We start from the raw sequence: 19,957 nt of genomic DNA, 5'->3' as shown, positions 1-19,957 counted from the left end.
GCCCCCTGGAACATTCCATCGCCCCCCAGGGGTGCGTTAACGCCCATGTTGGGAATCATTGATCTAGTGTTTGTCCCTCAGAGTGATGCTGATGATGATTATGACGTCTGTTCGAAAAACCTCATTGAAAAATACTGGATGTATGATCATTCAAGTAAAGCTACATTTAGTCAAGTCAAATAACATGAGTCGTCCTGACGTCGATGTAAACAAACCGTTTACTTAAAAAAACGTTGATTTCAACGGTGATTTCTATTGTATTGTACATGCTACGGCTGCAAAAATGTTCAAGCAAATATTGGTATTTGTTTTATTTTAATTTCAACTAATGTAAATAGATTTAATTACATTATTCTGAAACTTAGTTTCATTTTCCATAGCCTTGTCCTTATCACGTTTTTAAAAACGGGAATTATCATTGATGACGGTAAGTGCGTTACTGTATGCGTGTATTCATTCGAGACCTTGTGAAACAGCTAGAGTATGAATATAAACGTATAGAAACAGAACTTTTTCGGCGCCAAACATGTCCAAAACGCCGACTAAAAGTTGCCAAGTCCGGCAGACACTGCGGGCGCCGGAGGAAAACATGAAAAAACGACAATAACAACAAATAGAAATTATAACAGCAACAATAATAACAACAAATCACTGTAGAAAATAAATACTCTGATTTCTGGGTTACAAAAATACTCTCAAATTTGTTCCATTCTCGAGGAATTATCCACATGTATACAGACAAAACAAACATCACTTTAAAGCCTAGGGGTTATCATTCAAGTATTACGTCAGCATCGATGGGGGAGAGGGTTTCCGATTTGCTGAATTTTGATGACGAGGGGGATTTGGATGATGCTTACGTCATCAACCACCATTTATGAAAATATGAAGTATTCATAATTTCATCTTACTTGGTGTGCCAAAAACGAGAAAAATCTTTCGCTAGTTTATGGTACCTGAACTAACATTCTCCCTAATGGATTAATTAAAGGGTGATTTCACTGAACAATAACTGCACGTTACAGATGAAGTATAATCCTGACCACCAAAGCAATATAATCCACATCGCCAAGGGCGCCGTAAGTCACCAAGGCAGGCATAATGGTGCCAAGTTAATGTAATTTTTTTAGATTTTCCATTCCAGGTGGCGCTAGTAACGCGGGCTATTCAAATGGCGTCTCCGTTTGTGAAATAGTATTTGAAATAGCGTCATTTCGTTTTCCGTTGTCTAAACCTGTCATTGTCTTGTCTCACTAGGATTATGTATGGCCAGGTTGTATTTTTCCAATATATTTATTCTTATTATTTTTTGTAACTTCTGCCATTTCGTTTTCAGTGTCGTAAAGAAATATCTTTATTTTAGTTTATTATTATTTTAAAGAGTCTGGATACCCAGAGTGACTTGTGCCTGGATCGATTTATTTTTCAGAGAAAGTTCGGGTTTTATTTTTCTTCATATTGAGAATATTTATTTGCACTATTATTTGTAACATTATTGTTGGTTTCCTATTTTCATCGTCGGTAGTCAGTCACGGCCTTGGCTAGTTTTCCTCGGGCCGTCGAAAGTGTTTGGCACCGGAAAAAGTCACCAAGGGATCTGGGTTATACTGCATCTATTCCAACTGCACTAAGGAATGACCACCTATGAAAAAACAATTGTGAAACAATTATAAACTAAATTGTAATGTAACACAAAATTGGTTATTAGTATTATTAATGTTGTTGTTGTTTCTTCTGTATTTTCTCGAATAACTAATAAAGTGTATGCATGTTACATTGCTTTATCAATTGTTTTTCAAAGGAAAATATGAATCAAAGTGCTCAAAGATGTATATTTCACTGATTTAAATATAAAAACTGGGGAAATAAGCGCACACAAAAGTGGATCCATAATCCGGAAGAATCCCTAATTCAGAATCACCTAGGTTCCAAGAAGTCCAGAACTGAGAGGTTCTACTGTAGTCAATTGTTAGATTTTACAACCTACACACACAAGTTTCTCACTTCTATCGCGCGCAAATATTTTTTTACATCTTCTGAAGGCTCAAAAAAAAAAACTAGGCTCTACTCCTAAAAGCGGGATGATGAACAAATAGAACCTGTAAGCAAAAACAACCACTGATTAAACAAGAGGCACGGGAAGCATCTGAATTAAAATTACGTTATCCTGATTCGTCCAAAAAATCCCTCATAACACACCCGGCGCATTTGCGATGGAAAAATGCCTACGACTTCACATTTCCAATAAAAAGACTACGTGTTTGGGTGTTCAAAATCAGTTTCTTTTTGAAAATATTCACTTTATTTGAAAATTCAAAATCATGAAGAACTTCGGTCTTGCTGGAATCTTTAATGCATCTCTTGCAATATCGATGTTTATTTGGTTGGCTGTAGGTGAGAACCGAACTTTTTATTTTTTCAATGTTATGCGTGTTTCCAACTTTAGCTTATATTTTTTGTGCACATCTTCCGTTTAATAATAATTTAATAATTCAGCTATCGCTCATAATAAATCGTAAGCTCAGTTTGTTTTTCCGATGCGTACGGCGCACCGCAAAAGTTTAGATATTCATGGAATTGGCTCTTAACCGAATTATTCAATAATAACAAATATTTAATGTAATATTTTTGTGTTTAGCTCAAGTAAGTACAAAAATCTTTTTTTTGTTTCTGATATATTTTTTTCTTTTTTCTGTAAATTCCGACAAAAAATATGTAATAAAATGTGAAAGTGAAACACTAATTCAAAGAATACGTGATACAAAGCAAACATACAAAATAGAATTCGCACTTAAAGAAATTTCACGTTTTCCTTTTAAATTTTCACGATCATCAGAAACGTTCTGAGGCATTAATGTCTAATATTTTTATTTGTGTGCGTTTGTTTTTATCATTTTAGTTTTGTTAATGATATAAGTAACTTTCATCGTGGACCAAGAGCCAGACATACATAGTACTTTATATAATAGACTTGCTTGGTGTTTTTCCGCACCTCATCACGTGACGATTGGGTTCTTTAACGAGTGGGAAAGCGAAATTCGCCTGATTGTTTGAAAAATCTTTCGAAACTACAAAATATCTGTTTGTTGTTGAATGCGATGGACAACTTATTGAAGGTGGCAATAAAACATTTCATGAAAAGAGATAAGCTATCATCTTTCTTGAAATGTATATTAATTTTAGTTATGTGTATGAATGTTTCACTGTTACATACACACTTCGCTTGATATTTTGTTTCTAAATAGCACGTTCCTTGCCTTTTAATGATTCTGATGCATCATTCGTGTGAGATAAAAAATGTTCACCATCATTATTCATGGTTTCCAATGAATATAATTACGATTACTGTTTTCAAAATTTATTATTAGGAAGTCTTTGACAAAATATGATAATTGGTGTTACTTAGAGATTTTATTCACGCCATGTTTTCGGAATGAAAAATGTTCAACTGCTGCTCTTTCAAAAACTAATTTGATGTATGGTTTTGAAATATTTTTGAAAATATTCGATTCAATTTGGTACGATTTATGCGTGTTTTGTTAAATTTTATGGCCTTTCAAACTAATTTATTTGAAGTGGTTTTGAATGATTAAACATTTGTGTGAGAAGTGTTCATGGGAACGATATCTTCCCACAAAAATTAGCTGATTAAATTAAAAGAGTATTCACACTCAACGAAGAATATATTTTTACCTCATTGGGTTTTTTCTTTGAATCTATAAACGTTCGTTAATCGTTTTTCTCAGAAACTGATAAAACTAAGAATATTTCTGATACAAAAAGTTTGGTTCAATTAAAATGGAGATGTTTAAGAAAAATGCGTGTATTATAAAATGTCCATGTTATGAAGATCATGCTTCTGTCATTCAACTCGTCACGTGGGGCATGGAAATGTCGAGTATGATCATTCTATTTGATCCTATGGTTATGGTGTCAAACCAGAGAAGATTGGATGTTCTCCATTTTTAAAAAAAACTACCAAATTACCGAACATTTTGTGATAACCAAGATACGAGAGCAAAAAACACTCGTGAAATTTTCGTTATTCTAAATGACCGAAAATGAAAACCTGCAAGAAATACTCTAAGGGACAATTCATGGATGAAAAATTGTTAACTTGGGTACAGACAATGATGTCGCTATTAAATACCGTTCAGAATTGCATATTTTGTTTTGAAAATATTCTATGATTAGGAAAAAAATGGTTTGAAATGTTTGCGAGATGTAAAACGTATGCGATGAGGGGAATTTATTTCGATTAGTTCCGGGCGAGAAATTGTCATTTATAATCAGAAATGTACGTATTTAATAAGAACTGAATTTTGTTTTTTTGCTAATCAGGGTGTAAGTACAAGTATAAATTTAGGTACAGACAATGATGTCGCTATTAATGCCGTTCATGATTACCTGGTTTGTCATGAAAATGTTCTACGATGCGAAAGAAATCTAAAACAGAATTATACGATGAAAAGGGAATATATTTAGAAGTAGTTTCAGCCAAAAAATTGTCATTTCTGATCATAAAATTAGTATTTTCATCGTAAAATTAGCATTTTCAATCGTAAAATGAGCATTCAATAAAAATGTGATTTTGTCTGCTGATCAGGGTGTAAGTACAAGTATAAACTTGGGCGCAAACAATGGTGTCGCTATTAATATCGTTCAGGATTACACAGTATATGAAAATATTATACGATGAGGAAAAAATCCGAAGAATTTAATACGATGGAGGGAATTTATTTCGAGTAGTTTCAGGGAAGAAATTCTCATTTCCAATCAGAAATGTACGTATTTAATAAGAATTGAATTTTTTTGCTAATCAGGGTGTAAGTAAAAGTATAAATTTGGGTACAGACAATGATGTCGCTATTAAATACCGTTCAGGATTACATATTTTGTTTTGAAAATATTCTACGATGAGGAAAAAAATGATTTGAAATGTTTGCGATGTAAAACGTATGCGATGAAGGGAATTTATTTCGATTAGTTCCGAACGAGAAATTTGTTATTTCTAATCAGAAATGTAAGTATTTAATAAAAATTGAGATTTTTCATCTAACCAGTTTGCAAGTTCAAGTATAAACTTTGGCACATACAGTGATGTCACAATTAATGCCATTCATGATTACCTGGCTTGTCATGAAAATGTTCTACGATGTGAAAAAAATCTAAAAAAGAATTATATACGATGAAAGGAGAATACATTTAGAAGTAGTTTCAGCCAAGACATTGTCATTTCTAATCATAAAATTAGCATTTCCCATCACAAAATTAGCATTTCCAATCGTAAAATAAACATTCAATAAAAATGTAATTTTGTCGGCTAATCAGCCTGTAAGTATAAGTATAAACTTCATGGCACTGCAATGCAAGGCACAAACAATGATGGCACTATCAGTAACGTTCATGATTACACAGTTTTTTATGAAAATGTTACACGCGCGATGGGGAAAAAATCCGAAGAATTTAATGCGATGAGGGAATTTATTTCGATTAGTTTCGGGGGGGAAAATTCTCATTTCCAGTAGGAAATGTAAGTATTTAATAAGAATTGCATTTTTTTTTTGCTAATCAGGGTGTAAGTACAAGTATAAATTTGGGCCCATTCAATGATGTGACTAATAATACAGTTCATGATTACATAGTTTAAAAAAATCATGATTAAAGAAATTTATGCGATGAGGAAATAATTAAAATATATATATACTGAAGGGAATTTTTTTATTTCGAGTTGTTTCGGGAGAGAACTTGTCATTTCCAATCAAAAAAGGTTGGTATTCAATAAAATTTGAAAATTTCCTTCTACCCAGCTTGTAAGTAATAATTTAAAGTTTGGCGCATACACTAATGTCACTAATAATACCGTTCATGATTACACAGATTGTTTTGAAAATGATCTACGATAAAGGGAAAAAAATTATACCGGAGGGAGGGATTAATTTCGATCATTTCGGGTAAGAAATTGGCATTTTCAATCAAAAAAGGGCGTTTTCGATTTTAAAAAAAATTAATTTTCTTTCCTAATCAGGCTGTAAGTACAAGCATAAACTTGATCGCATACAATGATGTCACTATTAAACACTGTTCATGATTGCATAGTTTGTTTTGAAAATATTCGACGGAAAGGAAAAATTGAAGAAAAAAATTATACGATGTGTGTGGAGGAATATTTACTTCGAGTAGTTTTTCGGGAAAGACATTGTCATTTTCAATCAAAAAAAAGGGCGTTTTCGATAAAAATTGAATATTGTTTGCTAATCAGGGTGTAAGTACAAGCATAAACTTCATCGCATACAATGATGTCGCTAATAAACACTGTTCATGATTACATTAGTTTGTTTTGAAAATGTTCGACACGATAAGGGAAAAATCGGAGAAAAAAATTATACGATGAGTGGGAATTTATTTCAGTCGTTTCGGGATAGAACTTGTCATTTCCAGTCAAAAAAGGTTGGTAAAAATTGAAAATTCCCTTCTCTCCAGCTCGTAAGTAATATTTTAAACTTTGGCGCATACGTTAATTTCACTATTAATAACCGTTCATGATTAGACAGATTGCTATGAAAATTATCTACGATAATGAAAAAATTGAAAAAAAATACACCACGAGGGGGGGAATTAATTTCGAATACTTTCGGGAAAGAAATTGTAATTTTCAATCAAACAAAGGGCGTTTCCGATTCAAAAAAAAGTTAATTTTGTTTGCTAATCAGGATGTACGTACAAGCACAAACTTGATCGCATACCTGGTGGTCGGCTGAAGTTGGTTTTCTGTGGTTCCCAACTTCAAGGCGCGAATGCGAGCCGATCTCCCCGTTAAAAAGTCTCGCCACAGAGAGCAACAGGCCTACAACGTTACAAATATTCAATCATTACACTTCACTCACAGTTTGAAGTATAGATGGCAGCACTGAAATATCATACACAACACTAGCTACACACTCAGACTGTTAGGTGCACTGACTTTGCTCCAGACTCTGCCACGAAGCTGGGCTGGAAGAGATCTCGGCAACGGGATAAGTCCGGTGGCAGAGACCCTGGCGTTCATTCATTCATTCGCATACCATGATGTCACTATTAAACACAGTTCATGATTACATAGTTTGTTTTGGAAATGTTCTACCATGAGGAAAAAAATAGAAGAAAAAATTATACGATATGACGGGGAATATACACTGCTGGCCACCGTAAATGCAACACCCTGAAGGAAGCATGCAAATAATATGAAATTTACAACATGCATTAGCGGAGGTGAGATATGCAAATGATTAGAATTTCAGCGCAGACGCACATCACGCGCGCCTGTGGCGCCACTTCAAAGCGCTATTTAAGGCTTGGAGATTTCGACGATTTGAAGTACGGCAATTGTGTTTTTCTTGTGGTTTTTTCAAAAAAACGATCATCTTTTGATCAAGTATCCGAGTTCGACAGAGGAAGGATAGTGGCCTACCGAGATTGTGGATTATCTTTCAGGGAAATCGGTAGTCGTGTTGGACGAAACCAAACAACTGTAATGAGGATATGTGATCGTTGGATGCAGGAGGGTACGACGGACCGACGTGTTCGATCGCATTCACCTCAGTGCACCACTTCACGTGCTAACAGTGACGGATCGCTCAGCCACATCACGAACCATAGCCCAGCACATTCAGTCTGTACCGCATCATCCAGTGTCTGCGCGTACCATTCGACGCCGTTTACAGCAGAGTGGTCTGTCCGCAAGACGTCCATTGCTTCGTCTACCCTTGACGCAGAACCACAGACGTCTCCGCCGCCAATGGTGCGATGAAAGAAGGATGTGGACGGCACAATGGAATGAAACTGTCTTTCACGCTTCTGTCTGCAACACCACGATGGTCGGATTCGAGTCTGGTGACACCGTGGAGAGAGGATGCTGAACAGCTGCGTTATGCACCGCCACACTGGTCCTGCACCGGGTATTATGGTATGGGGCGGTATTGGATATCACTCTCGCACTCCTCTAGTACGCATTGCCGGTACTTTGAAAAGCCAGCGCTACATCTCCGAGGTGTTGGAGCTAGTTGTCCTTCCTTACCTTCAGGGCTTGCCCACAGCCATATTTCAACAGGATAATGCGCGACCACACGTGGCACGCATTGTCCAAAGGTTCTTCGTCAATCGCCAGATTGAATTGCTTCCCTGGCCAGCTCGCTCTCCGGATCTTTCGCCGATAGAAAACATGTGGTCCATGGTTGCTCAACGATTGACCCAGATTACATCCCCAGCTGCCACACCAGATCAACTTTGGCAACGCGTGGAAACTGCTTGGTCTGCTGTACCCCAAGAACACATCCAAAGTCTCTTTGAATCAATGCCGAGGCGTGTGGCAGCGGTGATCTCCAACAATGGCGGCTATTCTGGCTACTGATTTTGGCAGGAACCACAGTTCACAGAATTCTATAAATTTGATGCTTGGTCAACATGTTATCTACAAAATAAATATTGTTGCGATATCTCTTGTCTTTCTTGGTGTTGCAATTTGGGTGGCCAGCAGTGTATTTCGAGTCGTTTTTCGGGAGAGAAATTGTCATTTCCAATCAAAACATGTTGGTAAAAATTGAAAATTTCCTTCTACCCAGCTTGTAAGTAATGTTTTAAACTTTGGCGCATACGCTAATTTCACTATTAATACCGTTCATGATTACACAGATTGCTTTGAAAATGATCTACGATGATGAAAAAATGGAAAAATAAATATTCCACGTGGGAGGAATTAATTTCGAATAGTTTCGGGAAAGAAATTGTCATTTTCAATCAAAAAAAGGGCGTTTTCGATAAAAATTGAATATTGTTTGCTAATCAGGGAGTAAGTACAAGCATAAACTTGATCGCATACAATGATGTCACTATTAAACACTGTTCATGATTACATAGTTAACTGAGAATTGAATTTTTGGGATGGAAACTTATATTTGGAAAGAAACGTTATTTGCCTCCTCCGGAATCGAACCCGACTCCCCTTGCATACCGGGCAAGTGCGCTAACCAATACACCCGAGACACACTTTTGTTTTGGTTAGCGCACTTGCCCGGTATGCAAGGGGACTCGGGTTCGATTCCCGGAGTGTCAGCCCGTTCGGGTTTGAAACCGTTCTCGTAAGTACGTAAGCGAATACTGTTCCCTGGTTTCCATTGCGTTGTGTATATATAAAGTATAACCCCGGCAAAGTTTACACAAAGTAGTCGTACATGAGATGCTGGAAGTTAATTAGTTTATTTACACTGTAGTTAAATTGAATTAATGCAAATTGTATTTTCAGATTACCATCCTTATAAAAGAAATTAATACCTACTCTCCATTCACAAATACTTAACAAATTCTTCTGTTGGCCCGAAACATTTAAGTTCTGGACCCTGAACATTATGATCCATGAACATTACACCTCAGTTGGCCCCCAAAACAATTAATTACGAGAACCTACACTATAAATCACATATAGGAGAGAGAATATGATCCATGCATCACTCACCAGGTTCATCACCAGGTTCTTTGGCCGCTGTGGTGGTCGAGTGGTTATAGTGCCGGACTCGTGATGCGAGGATCCGGGTTCGAACCCCACAGTGGTGGTCGGCTGAAGTTGGTTTTCTGTGGTTCCCAACTTCAAGGCGCAAATGCGAGCCGATCTCCCCGTTAAAAAGTCTCGCCACAGAGAGCAACAGTCCTACAACGGTAAATCATTCAACCATAACACTTCACTCATAGTTAGTAAAACTGGGGGCAGATGACAGCACTACACATAACAAGCATTACACAGAAACAAACTATACGTCAGGTTGCACTACACGTACACGCACATTCCCGCATGTACCGATTCGTTGGGGGGTTCCGCGGGGGGGGGGGGGTGTGCATGTGTGGTGTAGCAGTAGTAGGTAGGGGCTCGGGGATCCATGATGTTCTTAAGTCAGCCACCTCGTTGGGCAATTTGCCTGTTGTGGCGTTGTATTTGTATTTGTATTGTATTTGTATTTGTATTCATTGAGAGACCCTCTGCAGTCTTTATCGCCTTAGAAACTCACCGCAGGCAGGAAGCCGATTCCTGAGATTACAACTCTCGTCTTCACTAGTCATCTATTTTCCAGTCTCGTCCGTTACTACCTTTCTCTATAACTCCCTGTATCCAGATTTTCTCTTCCATTTAAGATTTCATTTCGGACGACCCAATGGAAAACTCCACCCATTTGATTTGATATTTACCCTTCATCTCTAAGTTTCTATTCGTTACTTGAAGGTTCATTCATAAGATTGGACATTGCCGATCCATCCCTAATTTCTTTGTCCATGCGACTCTCCCTTCAGGACCCCGAGAACCCCCAGCGGCCATGGCCTAACCTTTAACCATCTCAATCTTTCTCTTTCATTAGAGCATCCCATGACCAACATACTCGGCATTTTAGATCCTCTGTTATACTTTAATTGCACCCCCTAAATAAAGGGATTCTATTTCTACGTAAATGGCCGTCATCTATTCTCAATCTTGAAATTTGTCTTTCATTCGTTGGTCCCCCTTTTATTTTCTACGATTCACCGCCTTTTTCTCCAAGACGGACTTTTTCTCTCTTCGGACGATCCTTCTTGCCTAGGGCACCCCTGAAATAAAACCGACCAGATGCTTTGTGACGGTAACTAAGAGATTCCCTAGAATGACGACTGCCCCATCTACATACATCGGTCTGTGATTGTATTTCTTTTAATTGGGACTATGTTCCTTCCCGCTTGGACAAAGCTTCTTTCATCGACATGACGCCACTTACTTTAAACCCTCAAGAGACATGTCTACCATCCACAGAAACAACCATTCTTATTTACGTTCCTATTATTCAATTGCTTGTTTGGTTTATCGGTTACTGTCGCCTGCTTTATCGGCGCCTGGAGACCTACAGCTCAATATTGTTAAATCCAAAATAACAAATTTAAATACTCCAAACTATCAATTTTAAATACATCCGAATATAATAATTTTAAATATATATTCCCTCTATTCTCTATTGCTATTTTAACTAGCACGGTAGTAGTTTCGGGAGATATTGTGATTTTGAATCAAAAGAAGAGCGTTTTCGATAAAAATTTAATTTTCTTTGCTAATCAGACTGTAAGTACAAGCATAAACTTGATACCATACAATGATGTCACTATTAAATACTGCTCATGATTACATAGTTAACTGAGAATTGAATTTTTGGGATGTTAATGCCGAAACTTACATTTGGAAAGAAACGTGATTTGCCTACTCCGGGAATCGAACCCGGTTCCTCTTGAACCTGAACATTTCCAGTACGGAGATATGAGGGTCTCAAAAATACCTCAAGTTGCTTCCAAAAAAGGAAATTACGGCCGCGCTTGTTTTGCTCGACTTGGCGGGGACACTACCGTGCTCCCCCAGATCCAGGCGAATATATGTCAAGCCCTGCTGTGAATAGAAGCACAACCTCGAGTGCATACACCAGGGGTTCTTAACATTTTTCAGCTGTGACCCAAAATCAGCAACATGATCACCTTCGCGACCTATTGGCCTACTTATTTTTCGAAATTAGTAAAACCAGTGATGCAATAAGTACATTTCTAAGAGGACTGTGAGTTTTTACCACTCATCTAAGACGCTCCTGTGAAGTCCAGGTTGTGACCCACGGCTCAATAATCATGGCTGTAAGTAAATTTTTACGACCCATCTCGAAAGCCCCCACGAGTCAAGTTCGAATTGGGACCCAACTCAAGAGTCCCTGGCTATTAGTTGATCAAAATGACTCATCTCTGAAGCCCCTGCAACCCATAAAATTATTTTATGAAACAGGATAAATGCAACCAATTACCTTATCTGTTTCATTTGCTTGAAGGTAACCAATACGCTTATTGGTTCAATTTTACAAAATAAATTTTATTAGACTTTTACAGTGTAATCCCGGCCAAAGACCAGTTAAGAATCCTTTGATTTGCCTCAACGAGGTCTACCATTAAACATCAAAAATTCTTTTGTGCTTCATATAATTCAAGGGATATGAGCGTTTGAATTGTTCCGCTGGTTGCTACGTTTCAGCGATATAGAGTGCTCTGTGTGTGTTAGATAGAGCAGCGTTTCTCAACCTGTGGTCCGTAGGCCGACTTGATTATTTTCACTCCAACTCCGTGAAATGTTTTTATTGATATTAGTAATATTCATATGGTTTCAAATAAAAATTAGACCTTCATACTTAGGGTTAACCATATCTAATCGAAGAAAATACTAGAAATCGCAATATTATGTATGAAGTAAATTTTAAACAAAAAATTTAATTTATGTTAAATTTGCAAAAATTGCTAAAGAGTCGGCAAATAAAGGACTCTGCAGTAAATCGCAGTAAACATAAATTTATTTCATGAAAACAAAAACATTCATCATCATTAGGGACCACTTTCATTACGGGAAGCTGTGATGTTAAATACAGCAAAATACGGGAAATTGTCAAATAAAACGTTGCTATAAGTCGTCAAAATCACCAATTGTTGTTGAAATCGCTGAAAATTTTGAATCAGTGGAAAAGGGAAGGACTACCGTGTGTGTGTGTGTGTGACTCGCGATTGCAGTGTCGCAGTGAATTGAAATGTAGTTCACGGAAAACACGTTGACCATTACAAAATATGTAACATCTGGGGTGAGTATTTATAGTTTTATTCAAAATTATCATAGTACAATTGATATATGTTTTGAAAGTTATCTTCTTTAACCATTTTAAGTAAAGGTTACAAATTCGAATAAGTTCTGTTAAAAAAAAACGGGGCAATTGTATGGATAGAATCTCTTGGGAAATACTGTACGGGGTTAAAAAGGTTTAAGGCAAGAATGAACAATAGCGCAAGAATGTCCCTTAAAATACGGGACGCATAGCCAATATACTCGTGTGTAAGTCCGTCGAAATATCTCAGATATTGTGCTACTTCACCAAACAACAACCCTAGCCATATCGGCATACTGCAATTTACTGTCATTAATGAGTAGGGTTGAGAATGAAGGCGCTATCTACCGGTAGTCACCTCAAACTCGTTAGGGAAAATATCTATATTCTTCCCCGGGTGTGAAACTGGGACCGTGACTGTAACCTTAACGGTCAGATATTTTGCTGGTCCTTGGATTCAGAATGCTCGAGAAACGCTGAGATAGAGGATATAAAAAACGAATCAACGTGTCAATATTTATAGATTCCGTTTTGAGTTATCAAAATGGAATATCTGTCTCATATTCATGTAAATTTCATCTGTTCCAGAAAAAATGACTTGCTGCGGAAGATGAGGGGGAATCAAGAGAGAGGAAGTTGGACGTCATCCACATTCAAGAAAGAAAATTATTACAATGTCAAAATTATACAATCAAATAATGTATTCAAATATCCCTTCCTGATGATTCCCCTCATTTCTGAAATGAAAAATTAAATTGCAGATATTATTCACAGATTATTTTAGTCATTGATTGTTTTTTTTTTTTACTTCATGACGATCTGGAAATCTTGTGTCCACATTTACCGCATTTATACGATTGCAAATTAATCGTATATTTGAGAAATCGGAAATACTATATGTGTTAGAAAGGTAATCGCACTATAGTCCGTTTCAGGTTAACTTTGCAGTGAAGAGGAAGCTACGAGGGAACCGCATCACTCGTTGCTATGACAACGAAAGCCTCTTAACCTATGTGTCGATGCGCGGCCTCGGTAAGGTATGGCTGATTCTCACCAATCTCGCAAAAAAAAAAATATTTTTTACGTGTAACGTAATGCTTGTACTTTTGTGCATCTTTTGTACAAAATATGTATACTTGTAAATCTTTTTTTTTTATTGAAAAGTATCTTAGTAACTCCTATTAACTCGGTTTTCACGTTTGAATTTGGGAATAGCCCCAAATAATAATAATAAAAATGATACGGAAAAATTTAGAATTCTTTAACTCACTTTTCTTGCCGCAATTTCCGTCGCTCACCCACTCGAACGCATATACGTCGATGCCACTTGTTATCACTACAGTTTTAGTCATTTCTTACGGATTCCCATTCTATGGAATCCTCACTTGAAGTTGTAGAACTATCGGATTCTCTATTACTTATTAATTGTTGTCGCTCCAACATGTGTTCCATCAGGCCACCTGCAATCCAAAATTCCTCTTCTTTTTCAATTATTGCCAAAAAGAACGGAGAATGTTTTAGCGTGTCTATCTCTGGTGAAAAGAAAGGTACAACTGTCACAGAAGGAAAAAATACACTGCAAGCCTAAACTATTGTGGGCTCTCTCTCTCTCTCTTGTTTATTTATATTTATCTGGAGAGACACTGAAAGGGGGGGGGGGAGAAGATGGCGTTGGTGAAAAAGAGACATTACTTATGTCACCACCCTCCGCTATCAGCAATTGGAATTCAGAAACCATCCTATCCTACGAACACGGCAAGAAATAGATATAAAAAAGGGGGGGTGCCTGGAACCGTAACCTACACCCATATAGAGAGCCTCTCAGAACGGTATTGGCGCTGTCGTGAAAGAGGGACACTTCCTGTAATCTGTGAGTGAATATCTGAATTCGTTGGAGGTTATTTTCGGGAGAAACAAATACTAATTGAATATTCGTCTGGGTGTGTAGGCCTTTAACTACACGCAAAACTGAATGAAAAATTGTATCGGAAAATTCAACAAAATGACGATATAATATATATATAACTGCAATATTGGCGGAGAAAATTTCTTGGAAATCGCGCCAAAGTGTTCTTGAGCTCGCCATGGATTTTTGATAATGGTAACCAATATTTTTTCTAATTTAAAAATTTTAAACGAATATACATTGGTTCAAAACGGTATTTTTTCAGTATATTTTTCGAAATCATAAAAAAAATTGAGATATTCTATATAAATCATCATAAACCTCCGATGTATGGGAACTATATTTTGCGGCGAAGGAATACACTCTCTACCTTTCTCTTCACTGCAAAGTTAACCTGAAACAAACTATAGTTTATGTTATATATGTATGTGTATAGATGACGCTGCATGTCCATGAACCGGTCATTTCTAGTTATTTGCGTAGGTTTGTGTGTGTGTTTGTATATTGTGTCCTCTCTTGTATAATAAAGTCTTCTTCCTGACATCGACTTGTTCGCTCCTCTCTCTTTAACAATATGGGAACTTTCCCTGTAATCCGCTCGTGGTTATGTTTGCAGTGAAGGGAAAACTACAAGGGAACAACGACATCACTCGTTTACGTTTGGCTGCTCAAGCAACGCAGTCACGCAATCCGCTCGTATTGTCTTGTTCTTAAACATTCTGTAACTTTAATTGAGTAATAAATCTTTTAATTATCTTTAAATTGTTGTATACGTGTTGTAATTAACCGTCTCACTCCCTCTACAATAGCCGGTGACCCGGCCGATCCCGAACGCCCTTCTGCTTCAATTTCCATTATGCGTTTATTATTAGGCCAGACGCAAATTCAGCCGCGTGCAGCATTCGCGAGTGGGCTGGACCAACACCTCCTATAGCAGAAAGCCTCGGTGCGAAGATCGTGACGTCACTGAAGTCGACCATTTCACCTAGAGTCATTGGATATACTGTCAGGAAAAGGTAAAGATTTCGCATACGTCGTCCTGCTTTATTCAATGGCTACAGATGGAATGAACGACTTCAGTGACATCAAAGCTTCACGTGGCGGCTTTCTGCTATAGAAGGTATTGGCCGGACCGCAAGCGGATCAGGTAGAGAGGGTATGCGCAAATTGAAACACGGTTTCTTTGTGAATTTTGACTGGACGCAAACACCAGGGTTGAGGAGTGTTTCCGGAAAGAAACGATTTCGGGGCTTCGGAAGCTTTTGGAGGCTCTCTTAGTCAAGATATATATTGGTGCAGAAAGACATTAAAATAAAGACATGACATTAATTAAAATTTGAAAAACGGAAATGCTGGAAAATATATATTAAAATATATAAAAACGTGGAACAAAAAATAATGAAAAATCAGAAATTTTTTCTCCCATCGCCCCCAAACGCAATCTAACCCATAGGATCCTATGTTATACCCGTAGCTTCTACCACCCCTCCCCCCCCCCACCCTGGAACATTCCATCTCCCCCCAGGGGTGCGTTAACGCCCATGTTGGGAATCATTGATCTAGTGTTTGTCCCTCAGAGTGATGCTGATGATGATTATGACGTCTGTTCGAAAAACCTCATTGAAAAATACTGGATGTATGGTCATTCAAGTAAAGCTACATTTAGTCAAGTCAATAACATCAGCAGTCCGAGACGTCTTGACATCGATGTAAACAAACCGTTTATTTAAAAAAACGTTGATTTCAACAGTGATTTCTATTGTATTGTACATGCTACGGCTGCAAAGATGTTCAAGCAAATATTGGTATTTGTTTTATTTTAATTTCAACTAATGTAAATAGATTTAATTACATTATTCTGAAACTTAGTTTCATTTTCCATAGCCTTGTCCTTATCACGTTTTTAAAAATGGGAATTATCATTGATGGCGATACGTGCGTTACTGTATGCGTGTATTCATTCAAGACCTTGTGAAACAGCTAGAGTAGGAATATAAACGCATGGAAACATCTTTTTTTTTCCGGCGCCAAACATGTCCGACACTCCAACTAAAAGTCGCCAAGACCAGCAGACACTGCGGGTGCCGGAGGAAAAATCGCAGCATGAAAAAACGACAATAATAACAACAAATAACCACTGTAAAAAATAAATACTCTGATTTCTGGGTTACAAAAATACTCTCAACTTTGTTCCATTCTCGTGGAATTATCCACATATATACAGACAAAACAAACATCACTGGAAAGCCTAGAGGTCATCATTCAAGTATTACGTCAGCATCAATGGGGGAGAGGGTTTCCGATTTGCTGAATTCTGATGACGAGGGGGATTTGGATGATGCTTACGTCATCAACCACCCTTTATGAAAATATGAAATATTCTTAATAGCCTCTTACTTGTTGTGTCAAAAACGATAAAAATCTTTCGCTAGTTTATGGGCAACTGAACTAACATTCTCATTAATGATAAATCCCTTATACAGCCACTTCAGCTATCTCTAAATGTTTCACAGATCCTTCTAGTGCTCAGGAAATGCTTCCGGTCCACTTAAGCTCTGGAACTCTGCATCACGTCGCTCAATTGATCCATAATTATGCCACAGATCACTTAAGTAATCTGGGATTTTTCCACGGGTAACTTCAGTGATGTAGAACCACACTGGTAGGTCGCTTAAGTGCTCTAAAATTGTGCCACATGTCACTCATGACCCCAAAGCAGAATGTTTAGCACTGTTTTGCGATGAGCCCTGGACTGACTGGAAATGTTCTGCAGTAAAAATCGCCATACATGTAACAGTGCTTTTTGCACTTTTTCTTAAAATTCTTACAAATTGTTCTGCAGTAGCGGTAGTTGTTCTGCAACATACGCCACAGATTTCCACACATTCTGCTTTGGGGACTCATGGGATCTCTAAATGTGCCATGGATCATTTAAGTGTTCTGGAACTGTGTCGCGGATTACTTAAGTGATCTTTGAATGTGCCACGGGCCTACTTCAGTGATTTGAAATGTGCCACGGGTCATTTAAGCGATCTGCCACTTAGTTCATTTTTACAAAATTGGGTTTGAGGGGGGCAAGCCACATCAGATAACCTTCAGGGCCACATTTGGTCCGCAGATCAAGGGTTTACCATGTATGGCTTAAAGGGTGGGTTGCAATGAATTTCTTATAAAAAAAAATTTTTGAGTTTTTACCCTTCAAATAGCATTGAAATTAACAGAAATCGATTATAATAACATATAAAGGTATTTTCTTTTGAAATTTTATTTTATTTTTGAAATTTTTTGCACTGGGGGCTTAAGCCCTAAGCCCCCTTCCAGGTACGTTAGGAGGCAGTGCTGATGAAATTTTGCTGACAGGAGGTCAAAATGGCAAAAAATATTCTGGTGTAATACTTGAACGGCCCCCCCTCTATAGTCATCTAAACGAATATTTTGTAATCGTCCCATTTTATATTCCTAGTATTCCTATATTATTTCACGTGTATGTGCCCAAAAAGCCAAATAAAATTTGAAATCTCCCTGCCTATTATATGCAGCGAGACCAAGCATTTGCTGTCTAGGGCACTCACTCGGCAAGTAAGAGGCATGGGTTTGATTCCCTACAAGGCCAATTCAATTTCTTAGATATATCTTTGCATCATCTTGTTTAACTCTGTGAAGAATTGAGAAAAAACTGTCCTCAACGGGGAGGGGGTTTTGGATTTGCTGACTTTTGATGATGATGGGGGGGGGGGGGGGGTTGAAGGTTGCTTACGTCATCAACCACCTCTTTTTGAAGATATGAAATATTCTAAGCTGCTAACAAAATTTTGCTGACAGGGGGAGGGGGGGGTAAAAAATGGCTGGAAATCTGCTTACGTAATATTTGAATGGCCCCTTCTGAAGTTGTTAATAATAGTCCTTCCAGAGAATATTCTTTAGTTACTGAAATCTTTCCAGAGAGTATTATCAAGAACATATGTAATAGCATGTGTGTATCATAATAAATAGGTTGATAATTTCGTCCTAATAATAGGTCCTAGTCTCGTTGATAATAGGTCCTAATCTCAATAAATAACTTGGAAATAATTATTATTTCCGATAAGAATATATTCTCTAGTAATTTATATTCCTAGTCCTCTTCTCGTCAAGAAGATGACGAATATTAAAGTTTGAAAGCAAGAAAATTGAACCAACATGGCTGAATTGCACAACTTTTAAAGAAATGTGAGTGATACAGAATTTAAGCGTTTGTGCATTGAAGAAAACAACAGTTCTGTGTCTTAGAATGAAGGTTATTATATAAGAGTAACTTCCTTTATCAATTCAACTTTGGTTTAATTTTTTTGTTCTGAACCTATTTCTGAAAATTTATCTTATTTTAAAATAAATTTTTAAGGTTTTAATCCGACAAAAATATCTGTCCCAAAAAAAATAATTTTCTGATCGTCTGGGGAAAACGATAGTTTGGGGCTCGTGCGCTCCATCCCACATACATCTCTGATATACATTTAGAGGTAGGAGGCAGAGTGCAGACCAGCGATTGAAGAATGCTGATTTAAAAACTAAAATTTTACAGGGTATCGTATCATTTTTTCTTTTTAATTTTCAAAAAGTGAACAAATACGCATTTGATTAATTGTTATCAAAAACTGAATGTTTTGTTTATTTTAGAAAGAAAAAGTGGTTCGTCTATGTGCATTGAAAGATGTGAAATTTTCAACACGGAGATCATTGTATACAGTCTCGGAGAAAGCTTCATATGAAAATAGGGATTCTGAGGAAAAAATTGAAAATGGTATAATTTTCATGTTCACATTAGTAGTTCCTATTTCATTAATTTTCTTTGCTCCATTTGGTTAACCAACGTGCTTTTTTTAGCAACACTAGTTCTTTGCAACCCAAGCAACATGCCATTTGAAGTATTATTTGAGGCTTTCATGTGACTGCCGTTCAATGACATACAAGTGGTTTCCAGGGTATTAGGCCATGGTCTAAGGCATTTTCTTCCTAATGTTTCGTAGACATCTGTGGTAGGCATCTTCTGAGGAAACTAAACGAACAATGCACACACAAAATATTTGCTCGTTATGTGAATTGGGATTATGTGATTGGGTAATTTTGCTTGTTAACCAAAGTTCCACTATATCATTATACCCCTATATCTTTGACCAGGAGTGCAGCAAATCCTTTTACAACTGAGAGAGACGTATAAATCAGAGGGTACGTAAATGAGAGAGATTACTGTATTTCAGATGAAAGAAACAATTGACATTTGAGCAAAGCACGACAAAAAGAGGCTGCTACCTCAATTATATCAAGGCTGATTTTCCTTCCTAGTTTGAGTCCCGAATCGCCTTTTTTTTCTATGGTGTGACTTTGCTTACACAGGTTTCATAAT

General features: G+C 37.2%; 1 protein-coding gene across 2 annotated transcripts in view; it reads left to right on the top strand.

The window, feature by feature from the left end:
- The first annotated feature begins 234 nt into the window (after positions 1-234).
- The window catches only part of mRpL21 (mitochondrial ribosomal protein L21), a 29,769-nt gene continuing 10,046 nt past the window's right edge, over positions 235-19,957 (top strand). The window contains exons 1-2 of one of the 2 annotated variants that reach the window (XM_089247708.1): positions 235-301; positions 19,231-19,354. In XM_089247708.1, coding sequence (XP_089103834.1) covers positions 284-301; positions 19,231-19,354 — 142 coding nt within the window. In that variant the 5' untranslated portion in view covers positions 235-283. Of the gene's footprint in view, positions 302-16,263; positions 16,380-19,230; positions 19,355-19,957 lie in introns of those variants that run through there. The other variant, XM_089247706.1, reaches the window with a different exon arrangement.

The sequence above is a fragment of the Pholcus phalangioides genome, unplaced genomic scaffold (assembly GCF_987345545.1).
Source record: "Pholcus phalangioides strain wild (caught in Gottingen) unplaced genomic scaffold, Ppha-v1.0 ptg000018l_1, whole genome shotgun sequence".
Classification (NCBI taxonomy): Eukaryota; Metazoa; Arthropoda; class Arachnida; order Araneae; family Pholcidae; genus Pholcus; species Pholcus phalangioides.
Note: the sequence above shows the minus strand (reverse complement) of the source record. Positions and strands in the feature narration are given on the sequence as shown.